The sequence below is a fragment of the Eptesicus fuscus genome, chromosome 9 (assembly GCF_027574615.1).
Source record: "Eptesicus fuscus isolate TK198812 chromosome 9, DD_ASM_mEF_20220401, whole genome shotgun sequence".
NCBI lineage: Eukaryota > Metazoa > Chordata > Mammalia > Chiroptera > Vespertilionidae > Eptesicus > Eptesicus fuscus.
The window spans coordinates 92767626-92795398 of NC_072481.1; the positions used below are offsets into that span (position 1 = coordinate 92767626).

At 43.5% G+C, this 27773-nt stretch overlaps 1 protein-coding gene across 4 annotated transcripts in view; it reads right to left on the reverse strand.

Annotated features, from left to right (window-relative positions):
* RIPK1 (receptor interacting serine/threonine kinase 1) overlaps positions 1-27773 on the reverse strand; it is a 54526-nt gene that overhangs the window by 26333 nt on the left and 420 nt on the right. For 2 of the 4 annotated variants that reach the window (XM_054721551.1, XM_008159926.3), the window contains exons 2-6: positions 16429-16649; positions 15286-15442; positions 12969-13106; positions 11452-11680; positions 9594-9743 (exon numbers count right to left, since the gene is read on the reverse strand). In XM_054721551.1, the coding sequence (XP_054577526.1) occupies positions 9594-9743; positions 11452-11680; positions 12969-13106; positions 15286-15442; positions 16429-16580 (826 nt within the window). In that variant the 5' untranslated portion in view covers positions 16581-16649. Of the gene's footprint in view, positions 1-9593; positions 9744-11451; positions 11681-12968; positions 13107-15285; positions 15443-16428; positions 16650-27659; positions 27765-27773 lie in introns of those variants that run through there. The other 2 variants (XM_054721552.1, XM_054721553.1) reach the window with 2 other exon arrangements.

Genomic DNA, 27773 nt, shown 5'->3' on the forward strand with positions numbered 1-27773 from the left:
ATAGAATTCTAAAAAATATTCAAGAATTCATAGGAAGGCAGGAAAAAAACAACAACAAAGAAAAAAACTCAAAAAGGCAGATGTGAGCCCTAACATATCAATAATTACATTAACTGTAAATAGTCCAAAAACACCAGATGAAAGACAGAGATTGGCAAAATATTTTAAAAAAATAATAACCCAACTATTAGTATATGCTCTCATAAGAAACTCACTTCATATATGATTATAGGCAGCTTAACCTAAGAAAATGAGTAAAGCTTTCTACTCATAGAAAGCAGGGTAGCTATATCAATACCCAATAAAGTGAACTTCAGAGCAAAAATAATTACTACAGACTGAAAGGAACATTTATCTACACTAATAAAAGAGAAAGATGCAAACTGTACTTTCGCAACGCCCACCAGCCAATCAGGAGTGAGTATGCAAATTAACCCAACAAAGATGGTGGGTTAATTTGCATATGCAGGCGCTGAGCGGCCGGGGGTAGGGCGGGATGCAGGTGTTCTGGGCCTGTGGGCAGTGTGGGAAGGCGGAAAGGTGGCTCCGGCCGGAGCAAATCCGTGCCGGCAGCCAGGGGAAGGAAGGCCCATTCTTGCACGAATCTTCATGCATCAAGCCTCTAGTATAATGATAAAAGGATCAATCCATTAAGACATAACAATCCTAAATGAATATGCACCAAACAACAGAGATACACAAAAATTAACTCCAAATGGATCATGTTTTCCAATAAGATATAAAAGGAGTAACTGGCAAGAAAGACAACCAAATTTTTAGTTCTGTGCTCTTGTTCTGTTAGCAATGAAGAATTTCCCTTGACAATCATAGAAAAAATTAACAACACAGACCTAAATGTAAAATTGTAAGAATTTTAGAACAAAACATAGAAGAAAATCTTTGGGACCTAATCCTGACAGTTCTTAGACTTGACACTAAAAGTACAATTCATAAGCAAAAAAATTAATAAACTAGACTTCATTGAAATAAAAAAAAACAAAACACTTTTACTCTCAAAGACCCTGCTAAGAGAATGAACAAACAAGCTAAAGATTGGGAGAAAATATGTAAAAACTACATATCCACCAAGAGAATACTATACAGAATATACTGTATAAAGAACATTCACAATTCAATAGTAAAAAACAACAACAAGCAATCCAATTAGAAAATGGAAAAAAGACATAAAGCAATTGTTAGGGTCGCCAAAGGAGGAATGCATGAGGCCAAAGGGGTGAAGAATTATGAATTTATTGGGTCATCTGGATACCAGATGGGCTGAGCCCCCAAATGGCACCAGCCCCCAGGGACTGGGAGTCAGAGGTTTTTAAAGGACTCTAAGTGGGCTTTTTCTGAGGGGAAAATTCTCTGTGCAGGTCAGGATTCTGGGAAACTCTGGAGGGGACAGATAATGGTCTTAGCAGGTGGAATGTGGTCTAAGCAAGTGGAATGTCCATTGTGAAGTGGCCTGAAGGTCAGTTTCCAGGGGAGGGGGTATTGATTCAATTATTTGATCAGACCTAACAGCAGTATTTCACCAAAGAAAATAAACAGATTGAAAATAAGTACATGAAAAGATATTCAATGTCATTAGTCATTTGAGAAATGCAAATTTAAACCACAATGAGATATTACATCACACCTATTACAATGACTAAAATAAAAATACGACAATACTAGTAAATGTGGACGAAGATGGAGAGAAACTAGATCACTCACACATTGCTGATGGGAGTATATAAAATAGCAGAACTACTCTAGAAAACAGTTTGGCAGTTTCTTAAAACCAACCAAACACCTAAACATGAAACTACCACCAAACTAGCTATTTCACTGCTGGGTATTTATTCCAGAGAAATGAAGACTTCTATTCACAGAAAACCCAGTAACATGAATATTTACAGCAGCTTCAGTCCTAATAGCCCAAAACTGGGAACAAACCAGATGTTCTTCAAGGAGTGAATAAACCAACTTTGGTACATCCATACCATGGAATAGTACTCAACAATAAAAAGCAATAAATCACTGATATACACACCTGGATGAATCTCTAGAGAATTATACTGAGTGGCAAAAAGCCAACCTCACAGATTACCAAAAGGTATTTTATGATTCCATTTATGTAACATTCATGAAATAACAAAATTATAGAAATGGAGAACAGTTTAGTGGTTTCCAGAGGGGAGGGAGGAGTGGGATTAGGGAGAGAGGTGGATGTAGCTATAAAAAGGACAACCTGAGAGAGTGTGAGTGAGGAACCCATAGAGGAGAGTGTAGACGTGTGTGTGTGTGTGTGTGTGTATGAGCTAGGGTCAGTTAGATTCTGCAGGTCTTCCAAGGGGCTGCCTAACCGGGCAGTCCTAGACGGCGGAGCCCCGCGCACAAAGCGGACACATCTCAGCGGCTGGTGCGGACGCGGAGACCACGCCATCTTGAGAAACAGAGCCGCCTGAGACTCGGATCCTGGCTTCTGACACAAACCAAGACCCTGCAGCCACTGGGGACAGAGAACTGCTATCACAGCTTCAGACCAACAAACAACAAGAATCCAGACTTCCCGGCAGAATTCCGTGAGTCAAAGAGCCTATCCCCCTTCCTGCAGGCGCGCAGACAGCGCCATAGTAACTGATAGATCCCCCCCCTCGCCCAAGCCACAGAACTTTGCACAGGGATTCGCTCCCCCTCAGGGAATTTGCCGCGCGCAGGACAGAAGCAGCTCCCTGTTGAAGAAATCTGTCAGTGCGCACAGAGGGCTCCCCTTCAGAGAATTTGGGGGAATTTGGCTTGCAGGTCACAGCTCCCCCTTCAGGGAATCTTAGTGCTTGCACAGAGGGGCTTCCCCTTTGGGGAATTTGGTGCGCAGGACGGACTCTGCCCCCCTTCCGGGACTCCGGTAGAGTGCATGGAGCCAGCTCACCTTCAGGAAATTAAGAGTGTGCGCCCTAGCCGGTTTGGCTCAGTAGAGAGAGCACACACAGGATGCAGCTCCACTTCAGGGAATTTGGCATGCCGGACACAGCTGCCTGGGATCCCTGACTCACAGCGCATTCACACTAAGAGCCAGCGACCCCAATTGTTGGTGCATGCACACACAGGGACCCTGATTCTCAACGAGAAACCGCACAAGGCAACAGAGACTCTGACACTTGAGTCTTGGTGCAGAAACAGGGAAACTCTGACTCCTGGCACATGCTAAGGATCTCATTTTCGGCACATACCAACAGTGTGGTGCAGACAGGGCCCCTGATTCTAAGAGTGCACACGAGACCACACGGAACACTGGGGACACTGACCCTGGGCAAGTCTGGTTCCCACCAACCAAAGGCAGCCACACGTCCTAGTGTCAGAGCACTTCAGTGAAACTCAGGTGGAGCGAAGTCCCCACAGCACATGGCCCAGGTCCACGCAAACGGAAGCTTGAGCTTTCTGGTGATAGCCAGAATGGGGAAACGAAATAACTCACAGAGGAAAGAAAATGTGGAGTCGCCAAGAAAGGAAATCAGTGAAACTGAAGCTTGCAACATGACCGAAAAGGAGTTTAGAGTAATGGTCGTGGAATTTATACATCGGATGGATGAGAAAATCAACAACTTATGCAAGAATCAGGAAGAAATGAAAAGTGATACAGCTACAATCAAAAACACCATGGAAAGTTTCAACAGTAGACTACAAGAAGCAGAGGACCGAATTAGTGAGTTAGAAGATCAGGTACAGAAACAAGCTCAATCTGAACAGCAATTGGAGAAAAGAATTAAAAAGCAGGAGGAAAGCCTAAGGGAGCTTCGGGACAACATGAAACGAAGTAACATACGTGTAATAGGGCTGCCAGAAGGACAAGAAGAGCAGCAGGGATTAGAAAATCTATTTGAAGAAATAATGACAGAAAACTTCCCGGATATGGGAAAGATAAAAGTTACGCAAGTACAGAGAGTCCCAAGCAGGATCAACCCCAAAAGACCCACACCAAGACATGTCATAATTTCAATGGCAAATATAAATGATAAAGAGAGAATCTTAAAGGCGGCAAGAGAGAGGCAGAGAGTTACCTACAAAGGAACACCCATCAGATTGTTAAATGATTACTCAACAGAAACACAACAAGCTAGAAGTGAATGGAAGGAGGTATACAAAGTGTTGCAAAGCAAAGACTGAATCCAAGAATACTATATCCAGCAAGACTATCAATCAAAATTAAAGGGGAAATCAAGAGCTTTGCAGACAAAAAAAGGCTCAAGGAGTTTATCACCACCAAACCAGCAATGCAAGAATTGCTAAAGAAAATACTGTAAAAAGAAGAAATAAACAGGTAAGAAGGAATACAGACACAAAAATAGATATGACTACAAACAAATACCTTTCAGTAATAACTTTAAATGTAAATGGACTAAATGCTCCAATCAAAAGATATCGAGTAGCTGAATGGATAAAAAAACACAACCCATATATATGCTGTCTACAAGAGACACAACTCAGAACAAGAGACTCACACAGATTGAAAGTGAAGGGATGGAAAAATATCTTTCAGGCAAATGGAAATGAAAAAAAGCTGGGGTAGCAATACTTATATCTGACAAAATAGACCTCAAAGTAAATTCCATAACAAGAGATAAAGAAGGCCACTTCATAATACTAAAGGGAGAAATCCAACAAGAAGAAATAATTCTGGTAAACATATACGCTCCCAATATAGGAGCACCCAAATACATAAAAAAACTCCTGGAGGATTTCAAGGGAGAGATTAATAGCAATACAATCATAGTAGGAGATTTTAACACCCCACTATCACCACTGGACAAATCCTCTAAACAAAAAATCAGCAAAGAAACAGCAATCCTAAATGAATCACTAGACCAGATGGAATTAATTGACATCTTCAGAACATTTCACCCCAAAGCCACAGAATATACATTCTTCTCAAGTGCACATGGGTCATTTTCAAAGATAGACCATATGCTGGGTCACAGGCAAAGTCTCTTCAAATTCAAGAAGATAGAAATTATATCAAGCATCTTCTCAGATCACAGCAGCATAAAACTGGAAATCAACTACAATAAATACAATCCAAAGCAATCAAACACATGGAGACTAAACAGCATGCTATTAAACAAGGACTGGGTCACCAGAGAGATCAAGGAAGAAATAAAAAACATCATGGCAACAAATGACAATGAAAATACAACAATCCAAAATCTATGGGACACAGCGAAAGCAGTCTTGAGAGGGAAGTTCATAGCTCTACAAGCCTATTGCAAAAAACAAGAAACAATGGTAATAAATTACTTAACCCTACAACTCAAAGTGCTAGAAAAAGAGCAGCAAGAAAAGCCCAGTGTAACCAGAAGGAAGGAAATAACAAAGATCAGAGCGGAGATAAATGACATAGAGACCAAAGAAACAATACAAAAGATCAACAAAACCAAGAGCTGGTTCTTTGAAAGGATAAACAAGATTGATGGACCTCTAGCTAGGCTCACCAAGAAGCAAAGAGAGAGGACCCAAATAAACAAAATCAGAAATGAAAGAGGTGAAATAACAACAGACCCCGCTGAGATACAAAGGATTGTTACAAAATACTACAAACAACTCTATTTCAATAAACTGGACAACCTGGAGGAAATGGACATATTCCTAGAAAAATATAACCTTCCAAAAATCAATCAAGAAGAATCTAAAGAGCTCAATAGGCCAATAACTATGGACGAAATTGAAGCAGTCATCAAAAAGCTCCCGGCAAACAAAAGCCCGGGGCCTGATGGCTTCACAGGAGAGTTTTACCAAACATTCAAGGAAGAACTAAAACCTATCCTCCTCAGACTATTCCAAAAAATTCAAGAAGAAGGAACACTTCCAAGCTCCTTCTATGAAGCCAGCATCACCCTAATACCAAAACTAGATAAAGACAACACAATGAAAGAGAATTACAGACCAATATCCCTCATGAATATAGATGCCAAAATCCTCAACAAAATTCTAGCAAATCGGCTCCAGCAGTACATCAGAAAGATCATACACCATGACCAAGTAGGATTTATCCCAGGAATGCAAGGATGGTACAATATCCGCAAATCAATAAACGTGATACATCACATAAACAAGTTGAGAGATAAAAATCACAGAGTCATATCAATTGATGCAGAAAAAGCATTTGACAAAATCCAACACCCTTTCTTGATAAAAACTCTCAACAAGGTGGGAATAGAAGGCTCATACCTCAACATAATAAAAGCCATATATGATAAACCCACAGCAAACATCATACTCAATGGGCAAAAACTAAAACCATTTCCCCTAAGAACAGGAACAAGACAGGGATGCCCACTCTCAACACTCCTGTTTGACATAGTACTAGAAGTATTAGCCATTGCAATTAGACAAGAAGAAGAAATAAAAGGCATCCAAATTGGAAAAGAACAAGTAAAGCTGTCTTTATTTGCAGACGACATGATATTGTACAGAAAAAATCCGAAAGACTCCGTCAAAAAACTAATAGACTTAATAAATGAATTCGGCAATGTAGCGGGATACAAAATTAACGCCAAGAAATCTATGGCCTTTTTATACACCAATAGTGAACTTACAGACAGAGAGACTAAAAAGGCAATCCCATTTACCATCGCACCAAAAAAATTAAGATACCTAGGCATAAACTTAACTAAGGAGGTAAAAGACCTATACATGGAAAACTACAGGACACTGAAAAAAGAGATAGAGGAAGACGTAAACAGATGGAAGAACATACCATGTTCATGGATTGGTAGAATCAACATCATTAAAATGTCCATACTACCCAAAACAATCTATAGATTCAATGCACTCCCCATTAAAATACCAATGGCATATTTCACAGACCTTGAAAGAACTCTCCAAAAATTCATCTGGAATAAAAAAAGACCCCGAATAGCCACAGCAATCCTGAGAAAGAAGAATAAAGTAGGTGGGATCTCAATACCAGATTTCAAGCTGTATTACAAAGCCACTGTTCTCAAAATAGCCTGGTACTGGCACAAGTACAGACATATTGATCAATGGAACCGAATAGAGAACCCAGATATCGACCCAAACCACTATGCTCAATTAATATTTGACAAAGGAGGCATGAACATACAATGGAGTCAAGACAGTCTCTTCAATAAATGGTGTTGGGAAAATTGGACAGATACATGCAAAAAAATGAAGCTTGATCACCAACTTACGCCATACACAAAAATAAACTCAAAATGGATACAGGACTTAAACATAAGACGGGAAACCATAAAAATACTAGAGCAATCCACAGGCAGCAAAATCTCAGACTTATGCCAAAAGAAATTCTTCACTGACACTGCCCCTAGGGCAATGGAAGCTAAAGAGAAAATTAACAAATGGGACTATATCAAAATAAAAAGCTTTTTCACAGCAAAAGAAACCATCAACAAAACAACAAGAAGGCCTACTGCATGGGAGAACATATTTGCAAATGGCATCACTGATAAAGGTTTAATCTCCAACATCTACAGGCAGCTTATACAACTTAATAAAAGGAATATAAATGATCCAATAAAAAAATGGGCAACAGACCTAAATAGAATCTTTTCAAAAGAAGACAGAAGGAAGGCCAAGAGACACATGAAAACATGCTCAACATCACTAATTATCCGAGAGATGCAAATCAAAACAACAATGCAGTACCATCTCACACCTGTCAGAATGGCTATCATCAATAAATCAACAAACGACAAGTGTTGGCGAGGATGCGGAGAAAAAGGAACCCTCGTGCACTGCTGGTGGGAATGCAGACTGGTGCAGTATGGAGTTTCCTCAAAAAACTGAAAATGGAACTCCCATTTGACCCAGTAATCCCACTCCTGGGAATATATCCGAAGAAACTAGAAACACCAATCAGAAAGGATATATGCACCCCTATGTTCATAGCAGCACAATTCACCATAGCTAAGATTTGGAAACAGCCTAGGTGCCCGTAAGCAGATGACTGGATCAGAAAACTGTGGTACATCTACACAATGGAATACTATGCTGCCATAAAAAAGAAGGAATTCTCATCATTTGCAGCAACCTGGATGGAATTGGAGAACATTATGTTAAGTGAAATAAGCCAGTCAATGAAAGAAAAATACCACATGATCTCACTCATTTATGGATAATAAAGAACATTATAAACTTGAACATAAAGACAGATACAGAGACAGTAAAGCATCAAACAGACTGTCAAATTACAGGGGGAAAGTTAGGGAGAGGTGGGGGAGATAAGAGATCAATCAAAGGACTTGTATGCATGCATATAAGCATAACCAATGGATGCAAAACTCTGGGGGGTGAGGGCATATATGGGAGTGGGGTGGGGGGTGGCATGGTAAGATATGTACACATATAATACCTTAATTAAAAAAAATTTAAAAAATAAAAAATAAAAAGGACAACCTGAGGGACGCTGGTGGCAATGGAAATATTCTGTATCTGACTGTATCATTCCCAATATCCCAGCTGTAACACTGTGCTATAGTTTGGCCAGATGTATCATTGGGGGAAACCAGGTAAAAGGAGCATGGGCTGTCTCTCTGTCTCAGCTGCTGCATATAAATCTACAATTATCTCAAAATAGGAACTTCAATTTTTAAAACGTGAAAAAGGCATGAAAGAAAAGAAGTCAAGCCAGGAGAAGATTTAGGCTGACTGAGCAAATAAGAAAATAGGCACTAAATCAAAGGACCCTTCTAATCCTCTGGTGTTAAGTGGTAGGTGGGGCTTCATTTCTGTTTTCTCAGAGCAGAAACAGGAGGGCAAAATGCTTTAAAGGTTCCTAAGTTATTTCCTACTATTTATTTTTTCTTCACCCAATTTTCTTCTTTCTTCTGCCTCTAGGATCTTAGCGAGATCCTTAATAACATGAGGAATGGGACAAACCCATGTGAGTGGTATTCACTGTATGCATATGGGAGTCCATTTGTTTATGGATTCTACTTTTAGTGTCAAGTCTAAATGGATAAACAAATGAATGGACAAACAAAATGTGGCATATGCATACAGTGAATACCACTCAACAATAAAAAGAAAATTCTGACACCTGCCACAACATGGATGAACCTTAGGACATTATTCTCAGTGAAATAAGCCAGTCACAAAAGGAGAAATACTGTATGATTCCCCTTATAATGAGGAACCCAAAGTAGTCAAATTCATAGAGACCGAAAGTAGAATGGTAACTGTCAAGGGCTGGGGTAGGGGAATTAGTGTTTAATGGGGACAGAGTTTCCATTTGGGAAGATGGAAAAGTTCTGTGGATGGATGGGAGTGATGGTTGCACAACACTGTGAATGTACTTAATGCCACTGAACTGTATATTTAAAAATGATTAAAATGCTAACTAATGTGATATGTATATTTTAACACAATTTATAAAAAGTTAATTATAAAACAAATTAAATTTTGGGAGGGATAGTATCTTTTCATTGAAGAAAAAATGTTTGAAATCTAGAAAATCAGTTTGAACTCACAAGTGGAACTCAGTTTTTTGAAGACTCAAAGCAACTTTCTGACATCTTACTAGGAAAACCGCCACATCGGTGACTGCACACAGTCCTAAGAGACGCCCTTACCAGGAAATGTTGGCCGCACTCCCGGGTCCGCCTCCCAGCACTGCTTCATGAGGCTGATAATCTCCTTTGGGCAGAACTCAATGATGTCGTCCACATGTGGCCTATTCCCAGATTTAATACATATGATCAGCTGCTGCTCACAGATAGCATCTGTAAAGCAAAGAGGAGCCTCCGTTTAGACTTTCTTTTAGGTCCTGCTCTTCTCCGGCCACTAATCTCTCTGGCTGGGACATGCTTTTATAAAAGTAAAGCTGTTCATCTGACAGGGGCAGAAGGGCCCTGTGGCAAGGAGCCACACAACATTTTAATTTCTGCAGATGAAAGACAGAATTCACAAGAAAGCTACCTCCTGGTAGAACAAGTGGAATATTAATGAGTGACTTAAAAGGTAGAGTGATAATTGCTACTCAAGAAGTAAATACAAGGTTCTGAGAATGCAACCTTCACCAGATGGTCAGAGAAGGCTTTGTGGAGTCCAGAAAAATAAGGAGTTATCCAGGTAAGAAATGGGGAAGGAGTTCTCAGAGAGGATGACTATGGGCTAGGGAAGTAGGATATAAATACATTGGAGGTTCTGTAAATTATAATGTATCCCAGGGATTATGAGTATTTCAGTATAATTGAGCATATTGCCTAAGGGGAAAAAAAAAGGAGTAAAGCTAGAGAAAGAAGCAAAAGCCAAATCAGAAAGGACCTAGTATTGCATACTGAGGAATTTGAACTTTATCTTTAAGGCCCCAGAGAGTCTTGTAAAAATTTTTTTTAAAAACAGATGAGTGAGATGATCATATTTTCTTTTGGGATGACCAGTTGGGCTGCAGTGTGAATGGTGGATGCATATGAGGAGCCTACTGCAGAAATGCAAAGGGTTTGACTAAATAGAGTCCAGTGGTGATAGAAAGAAGTGGGTGGATTGAAGGTGTATCTTGAATCATATATATACTTTGACTTTGTAAGTTTGGATGTCTGATTGTATGTGGGAAATGAGGAACAAGGCTGAATGACTAAGGTTTCTGGTTGGGCAACTCAGCAGCTGGGTGATGATGCCATCGCTGAACATAACAAGAGCTACAAAGCTGAGTGGGCTACAGGAGAGCAGGTAGATGAATTTGTCTGGGGGAATGCTGCTTTGAGGTTCCTCTGGTACATGGAATAGTTCTAACAGACAAGTGGATCTCTAGGCCAGGGCTAGAGATAAGAGATTTGAGAGACATGGGCAAAGAGGTGATCATTGAATCATGGGAGCTCATAATCACCCAAAGAAGAATGGGTAGGAAAATGTCTATTAGTTTAGGCACTTAACACACTGAAGAATGACTGCTTATGTATCTGTTCTACATGAACCATGTCTGTCTCATCTTTACAGTCTCAATTCTGGTTAAAGTGCCCATAGAGGTTCTGAAATGAAATAACTCTTGAATGAAGGAGTGAATGGATGCAAGTTGTCTGATATGCATGCCTTGTAGGACGAAAGGGTAAGTCCTCACACGCAGAAGTCAGCAAGCTTTCTTGTCCAGGAAGAGTCCTGGAATTTCCCAGCACCTCCTGAGCTTAGATGCATTATCACAGCTCCTGTTTGTCCTGTGGCCCCTGATACTTAAACTGAGATTATTCATTCAGTCAATAATCATTTATTGAGCACCTACTATGTTTCTGGCACTGTGTGTGCAGATAGTTGGGAAATGGAAAAGGATAAATCAGATGTGGTCCCAGCCCTTGTGGACCTTAAAGTCTAATGGGTAAGACAGACATTAAAAGAACAAACCATTATAAATTTTAATTGACTTCATTGAAGGCCATTATCTCATTTAATGATTTTGATGAATACCCAAATCCCACTCCTGTATAAATGTCTTACTTTCATATGGCTCCTTGTTTGCAAATATTGCCCACAGTACTATGGCAAAGCTGTACACGTCCGACTTCTCCGAGGGCCTGGCGTTGATGTCATTCAGGTGCTCGGGCGCCATGTAGTAGAGGGTGCCACCGTTTTTCTTAGAGAGACTGTCTGCTTTCCTCTGCTCATTGTGTTCCTCTTTAGTCAACTTACTCCACGTCTTAAAGGATGCAACGCCAAGGTCAGCTATCTGCAAGTGATCAAACCAACGGGATTGTTCTACGAAAATGACAAGCAGATCAGATTTGTCTTGAAATTTGGGGCTCATCCAATAGATTGGAGGTACAGTGAACTTTCCAGAAATGGCTGGAGTGGATAGTGTTAAAATAGCTACTTCTGAACAGACTCAGAAACTTTGTATTTCCTCAGTCATTTAGAAAACCTCCCCTAAGAAATGTCCATGTGAAGTTCTGGTATCTCAATTCTTATGTAACTGGAAAAAACAGGAAATCTGCTAGAGCAGGTGGTGGGAGGGGAGGAAAGGAGGTGAAACAGAAGACATTTCTGACATGAACAGCAAAACACATTTGTCTTAATATTTCACTGACTCTGCCTATGTTTTCCAACTATTTCTGGAGGAAAAACGGTAATTTCTTCTGAGCATGCTTATATGGCAGACAGTGATGAGGTACTGCACCTTCCATTTTCCAAAACGGTATCCGAAGGTCCATGGATGCTAGTCTCCAAGGGTCCCAAAGACACTGCGGAGAGGGCTGTGCTGCTACGGGTTTTGAGCTGGTAGCCTTAACTGAATCTAAGGGAAGATGGGAGGGGAAGGAGGAGAAAAACTGACAAAAAGCAGAGAGAAAAACACACAATATCAGACACACACAAAAACGGAGAGAAGTGGCAGCGCAAAACGACAGTGACCGAGAAATCAAAGGCGACAGTTTCACTTCTGCCTCTAGGAATCCAGCATCTGCGGATGAACTCTAGCACGTGGTTATGTAAAACCCACAGACTCTAACATAACAGATATGTTATTAACGTAAAGAAGGAACGTTCCTCTTAAGACAGGAATGAGAACCCATTGAAGACGAGGATGAAGCGTAGAAGAATCTTCTAGCAAAGAGGAACACCTGCGAAAGCAGTCCCACAGTCCTTACCCCTAGGCCGCTTCCCCTTTCAGATTTTTGCACTTGGATCCCTGCTGCCAGAACCAATTAGCTATGATGACCCCACCTACTTAAATATAAAGTGAACGACAACAAAATCCCTTTCTCATTTCCTTCCCTGCGATGAAAAGAGTTGGGAGTTTTCAAGAGGAAACATCAAAAATGCAGATGAAAGCACACAGATCCGTAAAAAATATAAACTCCAGCAAGTCTGTGTCTTTCCTTTCAGTCCTTGGCACCACCGTCACCAGGAGAAACTGAGGCAGGTCTTCCTTTAGAGGCACCGTGTACAAACATGGATCTACAGTGAAGAGTCACAACCAAAACCACCCCAGCTTCTACAGGCTTTGGATGACGGTTTACCTTAATGTGAAAGTTGTCATCCACCAGGATATTTTCAGGCTTTAGGTCCTTGTGTATTACACCTTCTCGATGTAAATAGCACATTCCTTCAATGGTCTCCATAATTATCCTTCCTTTTACAGAAAGGGGGATGCTGATCTAAAACAAGTAACATTAGTGTATGAAATGGAAAGGCAATCAAACACGCCAAAGCATCTGTTTCACTCGGGAGTAGTGGGGCTGCACGTGAGGATGCGGTCACCTGCCTCCTCTCTGCTCTGCAGCACGGCGGACATTGCAAAACAGTCCCCTTTTGAAGGAAGAGTTCGCCATAGGTGCTGAGGGTATTAATGGTGTGTTTTTCAGTGTAAAACTAAAACTTCCATGACAATATGCTAATATATAAAAATGATATACAATTAAGCTCCTTGAGAATAAAACATTATTATTATTATTATTATTATTATTATTATTATTATTGTTTAGCATGTATGCTTACTACCTAGCATCCTGGAATGTTTGGTGAATGAATGGATAAGTAGACAAAAAACAAACATTCTCTATGGTATATTAATATGATGTTCTACTATGCATTAAATATGTGAAAAATGTCATGGAAATGTGTGCATGAAATAATATTAGAAGAAAAAATACAAGGGACTGTGCTTACACTGATTAGAAACATGGAAAGAGTAATCAATGAGATAATATAAGGTCCTTAATGCTGAAATGAATGTAATATCTATTTTGTGACTTTATCAGGCACTTCAGGTTTTGTAGACTCTCAGGTCATTCTTACAATTGTATTCTAGTTACATGAACAACTATGTTAATATAGAGAATTCCAGTTTTTATTTAGAGTAGTTAAACATTAGATTTGCTTAACATCGTGAAACAAACTCTGTGTGCGAGTGCACAGTCCCTAGTTTACAAACAGGCTGCTTCCTAAAAATGTATGTGCCTGTTGGTTGTTGGTAAACAGGAAACATTGAAATGCTGGAAGTGAGACTCCCAAGCAAAGCCCCCAAACCATAGCTGCCCCATCCCGCAGCTGAACGGCAGTATTTATAGCCTGATCACCACCTACAAAAATGGCCAGAGATCCTCCCTTCTTCCACGGTGTACTTTTGCAGTTAGGAAAAAATTCTGAGCAAGCACTGTGGATCCCCTTCACATCCCTCTTTCTGTTTCTCTCCCTCCGTCCTCCTGACTTTCTTGTTGAGCCTGTTAGTGCACCGTATCTTTGCCTGCTTCCTTCATGCACCTGATCTTACCTAGTTTCGGAGAGAAGAGCAACCTGATCAAATGATAATACAATGTGTACAAGTGATTATCTTGTATCTTTCCCACAGGTATTCGTGAGAGATGTCTGTGACTTAGAAGAACTGCCATAGCTTCGGCAGCTGTGAGGCCAGGGGAGAAAACGGAAAAGTGGAGGATATTTGCCATAGAGGCAATCATATCCCACCACCCCCACAGGCAATCTATGCTTTGCCAAACCTAGTTATTTGCAGTTTCCCAAATTTGGCACACTCCCGTTCCTCGGCACATGCCATGCTCTCTGCCTGGAACACTTATCCCTAATTCTCTGCTTCAAAACCGCTACTTGTCCTTCAGATTTTGGCTCAAGCATCCTCCTTCTGGAATCCTTTCCCACCTGCCCCATGCTAGAGCATGTTTCTCTCCTCCGTGTTCCCATAGCACACAATGAAGAGGTCTATCAAAACATCACACACTATTTGCCCCCTTTACTAGTCTATGTCTTATTTGCTACTGCTTCCTGAGCAGTTAGCACAAGGCCTTCCTCTTACAGATACATAAACTTTTAAAAGTGCTTTAGACTTATTTGGTTTTGGTAAACTTGTTATTTTCCTGTTTTAAGTCTTTCTTCTCCAGTGTTGTTGCCTCTAATGCTGTACATTTAAGCTGTAAGTTTCTTAAATGGTATCAATGTGCAATCATTAATACTCCTTCTCATACAGGCCTTTATAGAATACACTCTTTAATCAATCAATTAATATGTGATTGTTATCCATTGTGCATACACCCCTCATCAGACCCTGTGCTTCATGCAGACAGGGCCTGTCTCTGAATTGTGGATCTCAGAGTGGCTGACAGCAGGGACCCAGACGACTGTCTGCAGGGAGGAGAGAAGGGCCCGGCCACCCTCTGGGCAGGGAGAGTCACGGAGGATTTAATGAGGGATTGACCAGAAAATCCAAAATATCTAACAATTTGCGAAAGGATTATTTTTCACCAACATCTACAAAAGAACACGAAGCATAGCCATCTCAGACAAGCGCACAGTCACCATGGGCTCTGTGGGGTGGAGCCGTACCTCGGCCTTCAGCACGTGCATCAGGTTGCCCTTCTCCATGTACTCCATCACCAGGGAGTAGTTCCCCTCCTCTATGATGATGCCCAGCAGCTTCACCACCCGCTCGTGTCTCAGTCTATGCATCATCTTGCCCTCCTCAAGGAGGGACTCGTTGTACCTGTGGGAGGGAAAGGTACTGTGAGGATGGGGGGTTAGCTCCTCTTCCCTTTGTGCCGTCGCCAGTGCAGCCCATGTCTCCAGGGCATCCTGGCACATGTGCTTTTGTCACTGCTTTTTGTACTGGTCTCTGCCAGGCACTGACTACAAGCTGTAGAAGGCAGAGTGGTTTTTCCTTCCCAGCGGCTGGCAGTGAGCCCTTAAGAAATGTCACACTGCTGAACCAACGAGAGAACAGTAACGTGAAGAGCAGCAACAACACACGGTCCAAGAAAAGGACGGTGCTGGACAGTGTAAGGAAAATGCAGCCTCTCTCATAACCACTGTGGCAAGAAGGGGAAGTAAAACAGCACTACCAACTGTTTTGAACAGAGAGTTCCTGGAACCGCTAAGTAATGAACCACTTTCTTTTCTTTTCCGTACTTGGGGCTGATCCTCACCAAACATGTGGAGCAAGTCTATTTTCACTGATCTCTCCCATTTCCTTTTCATCACCTTCCTCAGCACCCTGATCTCCTTCCCTTTGTCTACTTTAAAAAAAAAAGTACTTTTTTAAAAAATTGATTTGAGAGATGAAGGGAGGGAGAGAGAGAGAGAGAGAAACATCAATGATGACAGAGAATCGTTGATCAGCTGCCTCCTGCCCGCCCCACACTGGGGATTGAGCCCATAACCCAGGCATGTACCCTGACTGGGAATTGAACTGTGATCTTCTGGGCTTTGTCTACTTTCTTCCCTTCATTTCTCGTCCATTATTTACCAGCTGTAACCTTTTCATCAACCAGCCTCAAAATCCTTGTCAGCTATACAGGGAGAGTAACCACCTTGTAGGGTTGTTGGACATGCGCCCGTGTGCTGACACTTACACCACGGTCTGCCTCATTCTAAAGCCAGTGCCAGCCTTCCCCACCGCAGCCCTGTACCTCCGCAGCCTCCGCCCCCTGGGGCCAGCCCACAGCGGGTCCACCTGCCCCACTCCCCGCTCACTCTGTTCGCTTAGGCCCCGTGTACACCTTCTTCAGTATGACGAGCCCATGGGATCTGTGCAAACACAAGGACACCTTCCCGAAGCCCCCGCTGTCTAGGTGCTCCGTATCCAGGAAGTCACTGGATTTCATCTTAATGTCATCCAAAGACATGTCTGGTTTCCTGCCGATGCGCAGAATGCTCAAAAACACACCACCTTTTCTTCACCTCAGAGCTGTGCCCTGTAAAGAAAACAAGAAACCATCTCAGTGCAAAAAACTCATTATACTAAAACCATGTGTTTGGTGGACCTCGATTTTTTGAGGATAGACTTATAATGAACGTTTCCCCATATTTCTAAGACTCACAGAAGACCACAATTTGATTCCTTAGACTTTCATTGCTGGCAACATACAGGACTACAAAAGTTTGAACACCCTCCTGCTACAAAGGACCCATATATGTTGGGTAACACAATACAAACACGTATTCCCATGCACAGCTAGGTCAGCAGGAAGGAAAACCCCAGGGACTGAACGCAAACAGGGCACTGGCCACAAGCCGGGGCCCACACAGTAGCTGCTGTGGACTGAATGTTCGGGCCACCCCCAAATTCACACATTGAAGTCCAATAAGTAGTAGTATAAGGTGGGGTATTTGGAAGGTAATTTGGTCGGAAAGGTGGAGATTAGTTTCCTTATCAAAGAAAGGAGGGAGTTTTCTCTCTCTCCACCACTTGAGGACACAAGAAGATGGCCAGTAAGGGAGCCCTCGCCACACATGGGTCTGCTGGCACCTTGATGGTGGACTTCTCAGTCCCTAGAACTGTGAAAAATAAATGTCCTTTGTTTAAGATCCCCAGTCTGAAATCTTTCCTAGCAGTGAACTGACTAAGACAGTGAGCCTCTGGGCACAACTAACTTGCTATCCAGAGGCCAGGGACCAAAGCCCAGATGGGACAAGAGCTGAGGTCAGGAAATGCAAGAAGAGGGTTGAAAGAAAGATCTCCCTTAATACAGCACTCCTCGGTGTGCTCCCCTACCCTTTGTGAAAGGATGGACTAGAAAAAAGCAGTCTATTAGCAAAGGAACTCAGACTGGGCCTGAGGTATAAAAAATGTCTGTGTGAATTCATAACCTTGGGCCTGTCCTCAAATAGACTTGAGCTTTGAATGTAGCCAGGATTCTTATAGCCATGATTCCCCAAACCAAGAACTTTTACATAGAAAGTGGTCACAGACTGATGGCATCCCTGGATTATAATGCTAACGCAAACACAACGCAATCTAGCCAGGCCAGTCAAGATTCCCAGAAATAAAGAACTAAGTTAACGTGAACTCCCTTTCCAAAATTATAAAACACAAATAAAAAGTTCATCATGAACCAGACTCAGCCAAATATTAGGCACTATGGATAATTAAATTTCCAAATAGCTCTAAAGTAATCCTATCTAATAAAAGTGTAATATGCAAATTAACCATCACTCTGTCACACCCACAAGCCACATCCGCCAGCCAATCAGGAGTGAGTATGCAAATTAACCCAACCAAGATGGCTACAGCCAAGGAGAGAGCAGGAGGGAGGCCTGGGTTTCCCCAGCGATGGAGGAAGCCAAGCTTTCCCCACACCCTGGCCAGCCCAGGCCTCCACTCCAGGCTACAAAGTTTCAATTATAGAAGATAAATAAATCCCAACAAAAATGGCAGCAGCCACAGAGCTGGAGAGAGCAGGAAGCTAGGGTTGCCCCCGGCGATGGAGAAAGCCAAGCTTCTGCAGCCCTGGCCTGCCTTGGCCTCTGCTTAAGGCTACAAAGTTTCAATTATAGAAGATAAATAAGTCCCAACAAAAATGGCAGCAGCCATGGAGCTCAAGAGAGCAGGAAGCTAGGGTTGCCCCCGGCGATGGAGGAAGCCAAGCTTCTGCAGCCCTGGCCTGCCTTGGCTTCTGCTTAAGGCTACAAAGTTTCAATTACAGAAGATAAATAAATCCCAACAGAAATGGCTGCAGCCACAAAGCAAACAGAAAGCTTGGCTCCACTCCAGGCTACAAAGTTTCAATTATAGAAGATAAATAAATCCCAGATACCAGGGTCTCTGCTTGGGTTGCCGGGGGGCATGGCTGGCCTGCAAACCACCACAGGCCCCAGGCCCAGGCCGCCCCACGCCCCAAGGGAACCTCCACCCTGATCCGGGACACCCTTCAGGGCAAACCAGCTGGCCGCCACCCATGCACCAGGCCTCTATCCTATCTAATAAAAGAGTAATATGCAGATTGACCATCACTCCAACACACAAGATGGCTGCCCCCATGTGGTCAAAGATCCTGCCCCCATGTGGACACAAGATGGCCACCACAAGATGGCCAGCAGGGGAGGGCAATTGGGAGGGACCAGGCCTGCAAGGGAGGGCAGTTGTGGGTGATCAGGGCAGCAGGGGAGGGCAGTTGGGAGGGACCAGGCCTGCAAGGGAGAGCAGTTGGGGGCAATCAAGCCTGCAGGGGAGGGCAATTAGGGGTGACCAAGCCTGCAGGGGAGGGCAGTTAGGGGTGACCAGGCCGGCAGAGGAGGGAAGTTGGGGGTGACCGGGCCTGCAGGGAAGGGCAGTTGGAGGGGGGACCCAGGCCTTCAGGGGAGGGCAGTTGGGGGGAACAGGCTTGCAGGGGAGGGCAGTTAGGGGTGACCAGGCCAGCAGGGGAGACCAGTTAGGGGTGACCAGGCTGGCAGGGGAGGCCAGTTAGGGGCAAACAGGCTGGTAGGGGAGCAGTTAGGCATCAATCAGGCTGGCAGGGGAGTGGTTAGGGGGTGATCAGGTTGGCAGGCAGAAGCAGTTAGGGGCAATCAGGAAGGCAGGCAGGCGAGCAGTTGGGAGCCAGCAGTCCTGGATTGTGAGAGGGATGTCCAGGTAGGATTGGGCCTAAACAGGCAATCGGACATCCCTCGAGGGGTCCCAGATTGGAGAATTTCGTGCACCAGGCCTCTAGTCCTATATAATAAATAGGTAACATGCAAATTGACCCGCACACCCTCACAAGATGACTGCCTACGACCAGGCTGGCAGGGGGGTTAGTGAGGGATGACCAAACGACTGATCAGCAGGCTGCATGGGGCAACCAGGCCAATGGGTGGGGTGGCAGTTGGGGGTGACCAGGCCGGCAGGGGGGGGGGCAGTAAGAGGCGACCAGGCCGTCAGAGGGGGGCAGTTGGGGGTGGCCAGGCTAGCAAAGGAGGGCAGTTGGGGGCGACCAGGCCAGCAGGGGTGGGGGCAGTAAGGGGTGACCAGGCAGGCAGGCAGGTGAGCGATTAGGAGCCAGAAGTCCAGGATTGTGAGAGGGATGTCCTACTGCCGGTTTAGGCCCGATTCCCGGGATTGGGCCTAAACTGGCAGTCAGACATCCCCCAAGGGGTCCCAGATTGGATAGAGTGCAGGCTGGGCTGAGGGGACCCCCCCATGCATGAATTTCGTGCACCAGTCCTCTAGTTATGAACATAAGAAGGAATTTGAAGACTATAAAAAGAACAATGCACTATCTAAAAGAACAGGAAGATGTGAAAAGGATGAGGATTTGGAGAATTTGTACATCGATGCTATGAAGTATACAATGTATACAATTTCAAAGAAGAACTATCTGCTTCATCCTTCTACTCTTCTTCCATTCACTGTATTCATTGTTTCCCTAAATTGAAATAATGAATAAAAATTCATGGGGCAGCATGAGACACTACTACACATTCACCAGAATATACAAATAATGGCGAAAATATGAAGCAATTGGAATTCCCATAGTGTTGGTGGGAGCATAAAACTGTACAATCACTTTGGGAAAAGGTCTGGCAGTTTCTTATAAAACTAAACATATACCTATACTATGACCCAGCAATTCCAAGCCGAGCGAAATGAAAACATATGTCCCAAAAGACTTGTACAGTGTTCATAGCAGCTTTATTGGTAATAGTCCCAAACTGGAAACAGCTATTTATCAATAAGAGAATGGGCAAAAAACCCCTGTGGTATATTCATACAATGGAATACTACCCAGCAATAAGAAGAAACAAACTACCAATACACACAACAATGTGAGTGAATCACAAATACACTGTGCTGAGTAAAGCCTTTTACAAAAGAATACTATCTACTAAAAAGAGTAATGTGCAAATTACCATCACTCCAACACACAAGAGGGCTGCCCCCATTTGGACACAAGATGCCTGCCACAAGATGGCCAACAGGGAGGGCAGTTGTGGGTGGACAGGCCAGCAGGGGAGGGCAGTTAGGGGTAACCAGACCAGCAGGGGAGGGCAGTTGGGGGTGACCAGGCTGGCAGAGGAGGGCAGTTGGGAGGGACCAGACCTGCAAAGGGGGACAGTTTGGGGGGGACCCAAGCCTGCAGAGGAGGGAAGTTGGGGGCAACCGGGCCTGCAGGGAAGGGCAGTTGGGGGAGACCAGACTTGCAGGGGAAGACAGTTAGGGGCAACCAGGCTGGCAGGGGAGGGCAGTTAGGGGTGACCAGGCAGGCAGGGGAGGGCAGTTGGGGGCAATCAGGCTGGCAGGGGAGCAGTTAGGCGTCGATCAGGTTGGCAGGGGAGTGGTTAGGGGGTGATCAGGCTGGCAGGCAGAAGCGGTTAGGGGCAATCAGGCAGGCAGGCAGGCAAGCGGTTGGGAGCCAGCAGTCCTGGATTGTGAGAGGGATATCCGACAGGCAGTCGGACATCCCTCAAGGGGTCCCAGACTGGAGAGTGTGCAGGCTGGGCTGAGAGACAACCCCCCACCCCACGCACGAATTTCGTGCACTGGGCCTTTAGTGTATACTATATAATTCCATTTATATGAAGTTCTAGAAGAGTCAAAATAATCTGTGTTGTTAAATGAACACTGGTTGCTGGGGCCAGAGTAAGGATTGAGTGGGATGAGGCATGGGGACTTTCTGGGGTGAAGGTAATGTTTTAACATCTCAATGGGGGCTTAGAGTTATAAAGGCATAAGCATTGGCCAATACTCAGCAGGTAATACTCTTAGGAACTGCAGGTAAACTTTACATCAAAAGAAAAGTGTAGCCAAAACCGGTTTGGCTCAGTGGATAGAGCGTCGGCCTGCGGACTGAAAGGTCCCAGGTTCGATTCCGGTCAAGGGCATGTACCTTGGTTGCGGGCACATCCCCAGTAGGGGGTGTGCAAGAGGCAGCTGATCGATGATTCTCTCTCATCGATGTTTCTAACTCTCTATCCCTCTCTCTTCCTCTCTGTAAAAAATCAATAAAATATATATTAAAAAAAAAGAAAGAAAAGTGTATAAACATACTGAACTCTAGCAAGTGGTGTGCATGCTGAAATACTTGGGGGAAGTATACTGATATCTATCTTACTTTGCAGACAGACTGGTGGATAGAGAAAGGGATAAGTGATGGATGGCTAAGGAATAAAGCAAGCAGAGTAAAATTATGTTAATGGTGCATATGTGTGAGTTCACTGTAAAAACTTTTTAACTTTGCACTTTGAAGTTTTTTATAATAAAACTAGAGGCCAGGTGCACAAAATTCGTACACTGTGGGGAGGTGTCCCTCAGCCCAGCCTGCACCCTCTCCAATCTGGGACCCCTGGGGGGATGTCCGACTGCTGGTTTAGGTCTGATCCCCTGTAGGATTGGGCCTAAACCGGCAGTCAGACATCCCTCTCACAATCTGGGTCTGCCTGCCAGCCTGATCACTCCCTAACCACTCCCCTGCCAGTCTGAGCAACACCTAACTGCTCCCCTGCCACCCCAATCGCCCCCAGCTGCCCTCCCCTGCTGGCCTGATTGCCCACAACTACTCTCCCCTGCTGGCCATCTCGTGGTGGTCATCTTTGATCACATGGGGGTGGCCATCTTATGCAAGGGTGTGAGGGTCAATTTGCATATTACCTCTTTATTATATAGGATGTTGGGAGCAGGGTAGTTTTAAAAAATGAAAGAAACCTGGAAGGGTTTCTGAAAATGCCTGGGCTGACAGTGGTCTTGTGCAGTGGCCGGCTGCAGTCGGGCTCAGGTCACCAGCCTCTACACCCTGTACAAAGGCTGTGGGTGGGCCCTCCCACCTGACCACGTGCACATATCAAAACAATAGAGGACACCATGGACCAACTTCCTCTAATGTGAGTCATCACCTGTAATGTGAGTCATCACCAAACAAGAGGAAGCACCCTCGAAAAGTAGCCCATCTGTGGGTCAGAGGTGGGGGAGGAGGGAGGCTGTTCACTCATGAAGACTGAGAGGACACAGGGCCAGGCAGGCACTGAAGGTGAGGGAGTGGAGGCCATTATGATGGGGGGAAAAGCACTGGCCTTCCTTTCTCATGACTGAAATCTAGTTCTGTAATTTATTAGCCCTGTGACTTGTATACTTCACATAAGCCTCACTTTTCTCATTTTCAAAAGGAAATAATGACGGTGTCACAGGACCAATAAGGATTGTATAAGAACAAATATTTGGAAACACATTTGTTGCCTATTTTATGGCTCTGGCTCTGGTTGGCCCAGCTGCCCACATTCATCCACATTCATCCCATTTTCTAGGCTTTGCAAATGGCAACAGGCAGCTGACATCACTTTGCTCAGCAGTTCTCCACTGACCAATCCTTGTGAGTGTGCGTGTGTGTGTGTGTGTGTGTGTGTGTGTAAGAAATAAAACATATTTCAGCATTTGTTTGAGGCCTCCTTTTCCATTTCTGTAGATCCTCTGCAGCACACAGAACCTAACTTAGGAGGGTATTTTACCCCGCTCATCCATTACAACCCCTTTAGGTAAGTCTTCTCCTGGCTACATGCTACTCATCCCTCAGGTCTCAGCCTTTATCATACCCTCAGGGAAGCCAGCCTAAGTCTTCCCATTAGACATTCCCACAGAACCCTGTATTTCTCCCTTGAAACAGTTAAGACAGCTGTAATTTGAGATTTCTAAGAAACCTCACAGAGGGCAGGAAACACTTACTCACTGTCTCCAGTGCCTAGCATAGAACCTGATATGTGGCAGTTGATCATTGAATGGACAATTTTTTTTAAAGAATTCTTTAATTGTACCCAAATAAAGGGTACAGTTAAGTGAATTATGGCACATTCATAAAACGGAATATTATTTAGCCATTCAAAATTGTAGTCTGTAAGTTAGATACACATGTAATGAAAGACACCAAAATGTTAGCAACGCATATATTTGGATGGCAGGATGTTTACTTTCTTCTTTACACTTTTAATAGATTTCACCAATTTTCTACAATAAACACAAACTACATTTATAATGACAATTAATTTTTAAAGGAAATAATTCCTTCACTCAAAAGTTCTTTATTCTGAGGAATCAAATCAGAGATGCTGATAAAAATTATGTACATACAAGGATGTTCCCAGTAACCTTACAGAGAACAAAAAACATATAGAGCAATTTACATATACAGAGGAAAGAATAAGTTATGGCCCATCCACACTCTGAAATACATCTAGCAGGCTTCAAAATGATGTTATATGTGAATATTTAAAAACATTTAAGAAAAACTCAGATTAAAGAAACATGTCCTGAAATATGCCTATTGGGGTATAAAACTTCAGTTTTATGAGTTCTATTTGGGATCTCTCCTTCAGCTCAGGTCTTACCTCCCCAAATCTGCCAACACAACTAAGACTTGAAGTGTCTCCTGGGAGCATGATGCTCAGGTGAAGGCCTCCAGGTGAGTCCACTGCACTCTGTGAGGGTGGTTCCCGTCCCAAGTCAATTCTCCTTATAGTCTGGCCCTTTGCTGGTTTAGTCTAATCTTATGAACTTTTCCATTGTTTCCAATGATCTCTAATTTTTACTCTTTACTCCCCTTTCTTCCATTAACAATTCAACTTTATAAGCACTGACTATCTTAGGAAGGCCCTGTCAGTGGTTTACATACCCAGGAGTCATAGAAACACTGCCTGTAGGCAGGTATAAACCACCTTATAAAGCCATGTTACACAACAATTAAGGAAAGCACACTGACCTGTTATGTCATGTTATGACAACTAATTTCAACTAATTGTGTCCATTGTAGTGGGATAAATGGGTATTAATTCAGGGACTCAGAGAAGCAAATGTTTTCCACTGATACTGATTAAAAATTCCAAGAAATTTCATGAATTATCTATAAGGCAGTTGAGTCTGTATATTAAAGTATTCAAACCTATATTCAATTAATGTTTGTCAATTATACCTCAATAAAACTAGGGAAAAATATAAATGAGTATTAATAATTAATACCCCCAAAACAGGCAGAATTAATTTATGCTATTAACAGTCAGAGTAGCGGTTAATATTAGGTGGGATACGGGAGATAGTGAATGAGAAGGGGGGTTTCAGGAGTGATAGCAATGCTCTATATTCTTAATTTGAGTAATGTTCACTTTGTGATACTACATACAGCTATACAGTTATGATCTGTGCATCTTTTTGTACATGTTATCCTATCTAATAAAAGAGTAATATGCAAATTGACCATCACTCCATCACAAAGATGTCTGCACCCACAGCTGAGGTCAAGTTCCCATAAGGAGCCTTAACGAGCCATCAGCAGGGACCTGAGGCTACGCCCTCCCCCACCCCCCCCATGGGGCTTGACGGGGGACCTCAAGGTGCGCTTCCCGTCCTGGTGCTGGGCTAGGGGACCTCAGGCTGCTCCCCCCACCCCAGCGCCAGGCCGGGGGACCTCAGGCCACGCCCCCGTCCTGGCGCCGGGCCAGGGGACCTGAGGCTATGCCCCCTGCCCAGCAGGGCTTAACAAGGTTGGGACTGGCTGGGTCTGGATCTAGCCCAATGCGGGGAGGTGGGGGAGGCCGGGTCTGGGTCTCACGCAATTTTGAGGTGCATGTGGGTGGACGGGGACTTGACTCTGGGTCCCATGGTGAGCCCCAGACTCTGACAGGAGGAAGGTTTTCATATACATTTTACTAATTTTCTTTCATCTCTGACACTTCTATTATAGAGAAAGGGCAAAGAGCAATATTAAATTATTTCCTCTAATTAATCCCCTTTTAATGTGCATGAAATTCCTGCACTGGGTCACCAGTACATCAATAAAAAAGTTTTTTAGTCCTGGCCAGTTTGGCTCAGTGGCTGAAGAGCCAGGTTCAATTCTGGTCAAGGGCACATACCTCAATTATAGGCTTGATACCTGCCCCAGTTGGGGCACATGTGGAGGCAACCAATCGATGTGTGTCACTCACATTGATGTTTCTCTTCTCTGTCTCTCCCCCTTCCCTTCCACTCTAAAAATCAATGGAAAAATATCCTCGGGAGAGGATTAACAAAAAATAAATAAAAGTTTTTTAAAGGCTTTAGAAAATATATTTACCTTTCAGGGGTAGAGGATGATTTTTTTCAATTCAATGACCATAATGAGTCTGACAAAAAAAATGTTGGTTGCTTACCTATTATTGCCCCCACCCACCCACCCACCCACCCACTGTCCTTTCCCTGTTAATAGGACTTTGACTTTACTCATGTATCTAACATGGACTTCACTAAAGTTTTATGATTATACAGCTTGATGCTTTCCCCAAATAAATGAGAACTCTGAGCAAGGAAGAGACAAATGATGAACATGAGACAAGACTGAAAAAGTTTAACCACATTACCATGTACATTAGCACATTGTGACACCATGAAATAAGTGTCAGTCTCATTAATCCAATTTACAAACAAAGAAACTAAAATTTGGAGTTGAATGATTCACCGAAAGTGGCAGAGCCTTTGACTCTTCACTCAAACTTCCACGGTTAATTCACTAACAACATGCTACTTCACCTAGATAGCAAACTATAACCTGCCCTTGTTAAAAATCAGATGCAAGTACCTAATCTTATAGTCCTGCTCACCTATATTACGTAAGTATGCTATAATCAGAAATATGAGGAATATACAGACTAAATTTTAAAAACATGAAAATATATGGTTCAAAATCAATATTCTACAGGTTAATACAATCACTTTGCCAGAGTATAATATCCAACCAAAGCATGGGAAGGTATATTTTTCAAATCCCTAGATCATATTAATGGTATTAACATGTTATGGATTAATAAGCAACAAATAATAGTTTGCCATTTTGGAAATTGGTATTTGAAGAATTTTTATTAGCTTTTATTAATAATATTCACAATCGTGAAAATGGAACACATCTTTAGTGGTCAATATAGGGCAGATTGAGGAAAATGAAAATTAAATAATTGTTATTGCTATTTTATCAGTAATAATAACGATGACAATGTACCCTAGATTTTAAACAGGCTTAGTCTCCACTCTTTGTGTTTAGAAGAGCTTCGGCTTTCCACATTTCTAATTGACTATCATTTCTTCCTTAATCTAGCACCAACCAGGTGGTTACAAACTGCAAATCAAGTACTGTCACTCTGCATTCCAAAGTTGACTCAGAGCCTTGATTTCTTCAAAGCTCTGAGTCAACTTTGGGAAGGACTTCTGCAAAGTTGGTTGATTATAACAGCCTCAGGCTTTATCAAAAATAAAAGTTCTGAGTCAGGAAGAGACAAACCATCAGCAGGACACAAAGAGCAACGTCTCCCCTTACTCTCCCCCCACCCCATCCCCACTCCCCCACACACAAACACTTCCAGCGGGTTTTTAATGCTTTTAAGGATGGAACTAATATTCTTCAAAACCCTGAAAAGATTCCGTTGCACTTCGTAAAAGCAAATGCCACTGGCCACCGAAGAGGCCTCCTAGGGCTATGACATCAGCCGCTTTGGTCAATGGGGCTGTTGGCTCTTCTTTCCCATTAGCTAGTTCACGTCTAAAATTATGCAGAAATGCTTTTGATTGGGTTTGCAACCCCTGTGGCCCCAAGTGCAACAAAAAGGTCCTTTCAAAGGTCGGTAAGAAGTCCCAGGCAGAGCCACCTACTAACCCTATTACGGCGACTGTAAATAACTGAAACGGCAATGGAAGCTCATCATTCCCACCAAAATAATAAAACCGGAGGTTCTGTCTCAACATCACACAGCTTTCGCGGCCGGAGGGGAGGTCTCCGCCCTTGTACGGATTTACACCAAAAGCTCCGAGGAGCAAGTGCCTGAGCCCTGGACAGTCAGCCTTGCACCCGAATTCCGGGAGCGCTGGCGGAGGTTTCTAGGACTAGGTAACATTTATCTCCCGTTGTCCTCCCGACTCGCTTTAAAACAGTCAAGCGGGGATCCTGTGGCTGACCGATCTCCAGGAGCCCGCCGACCTAGCCCTCCAGACCTGGGGACCTTACCCGACTTCCGGGAATACCGGCTCACTCACAACCGACTTCCGGGGGCGACGCGGACCCCGCCCACCACCCGCTGGGCCATTCGCCGCTCGACTTCGGGGCCCCGCCCCCAACTCA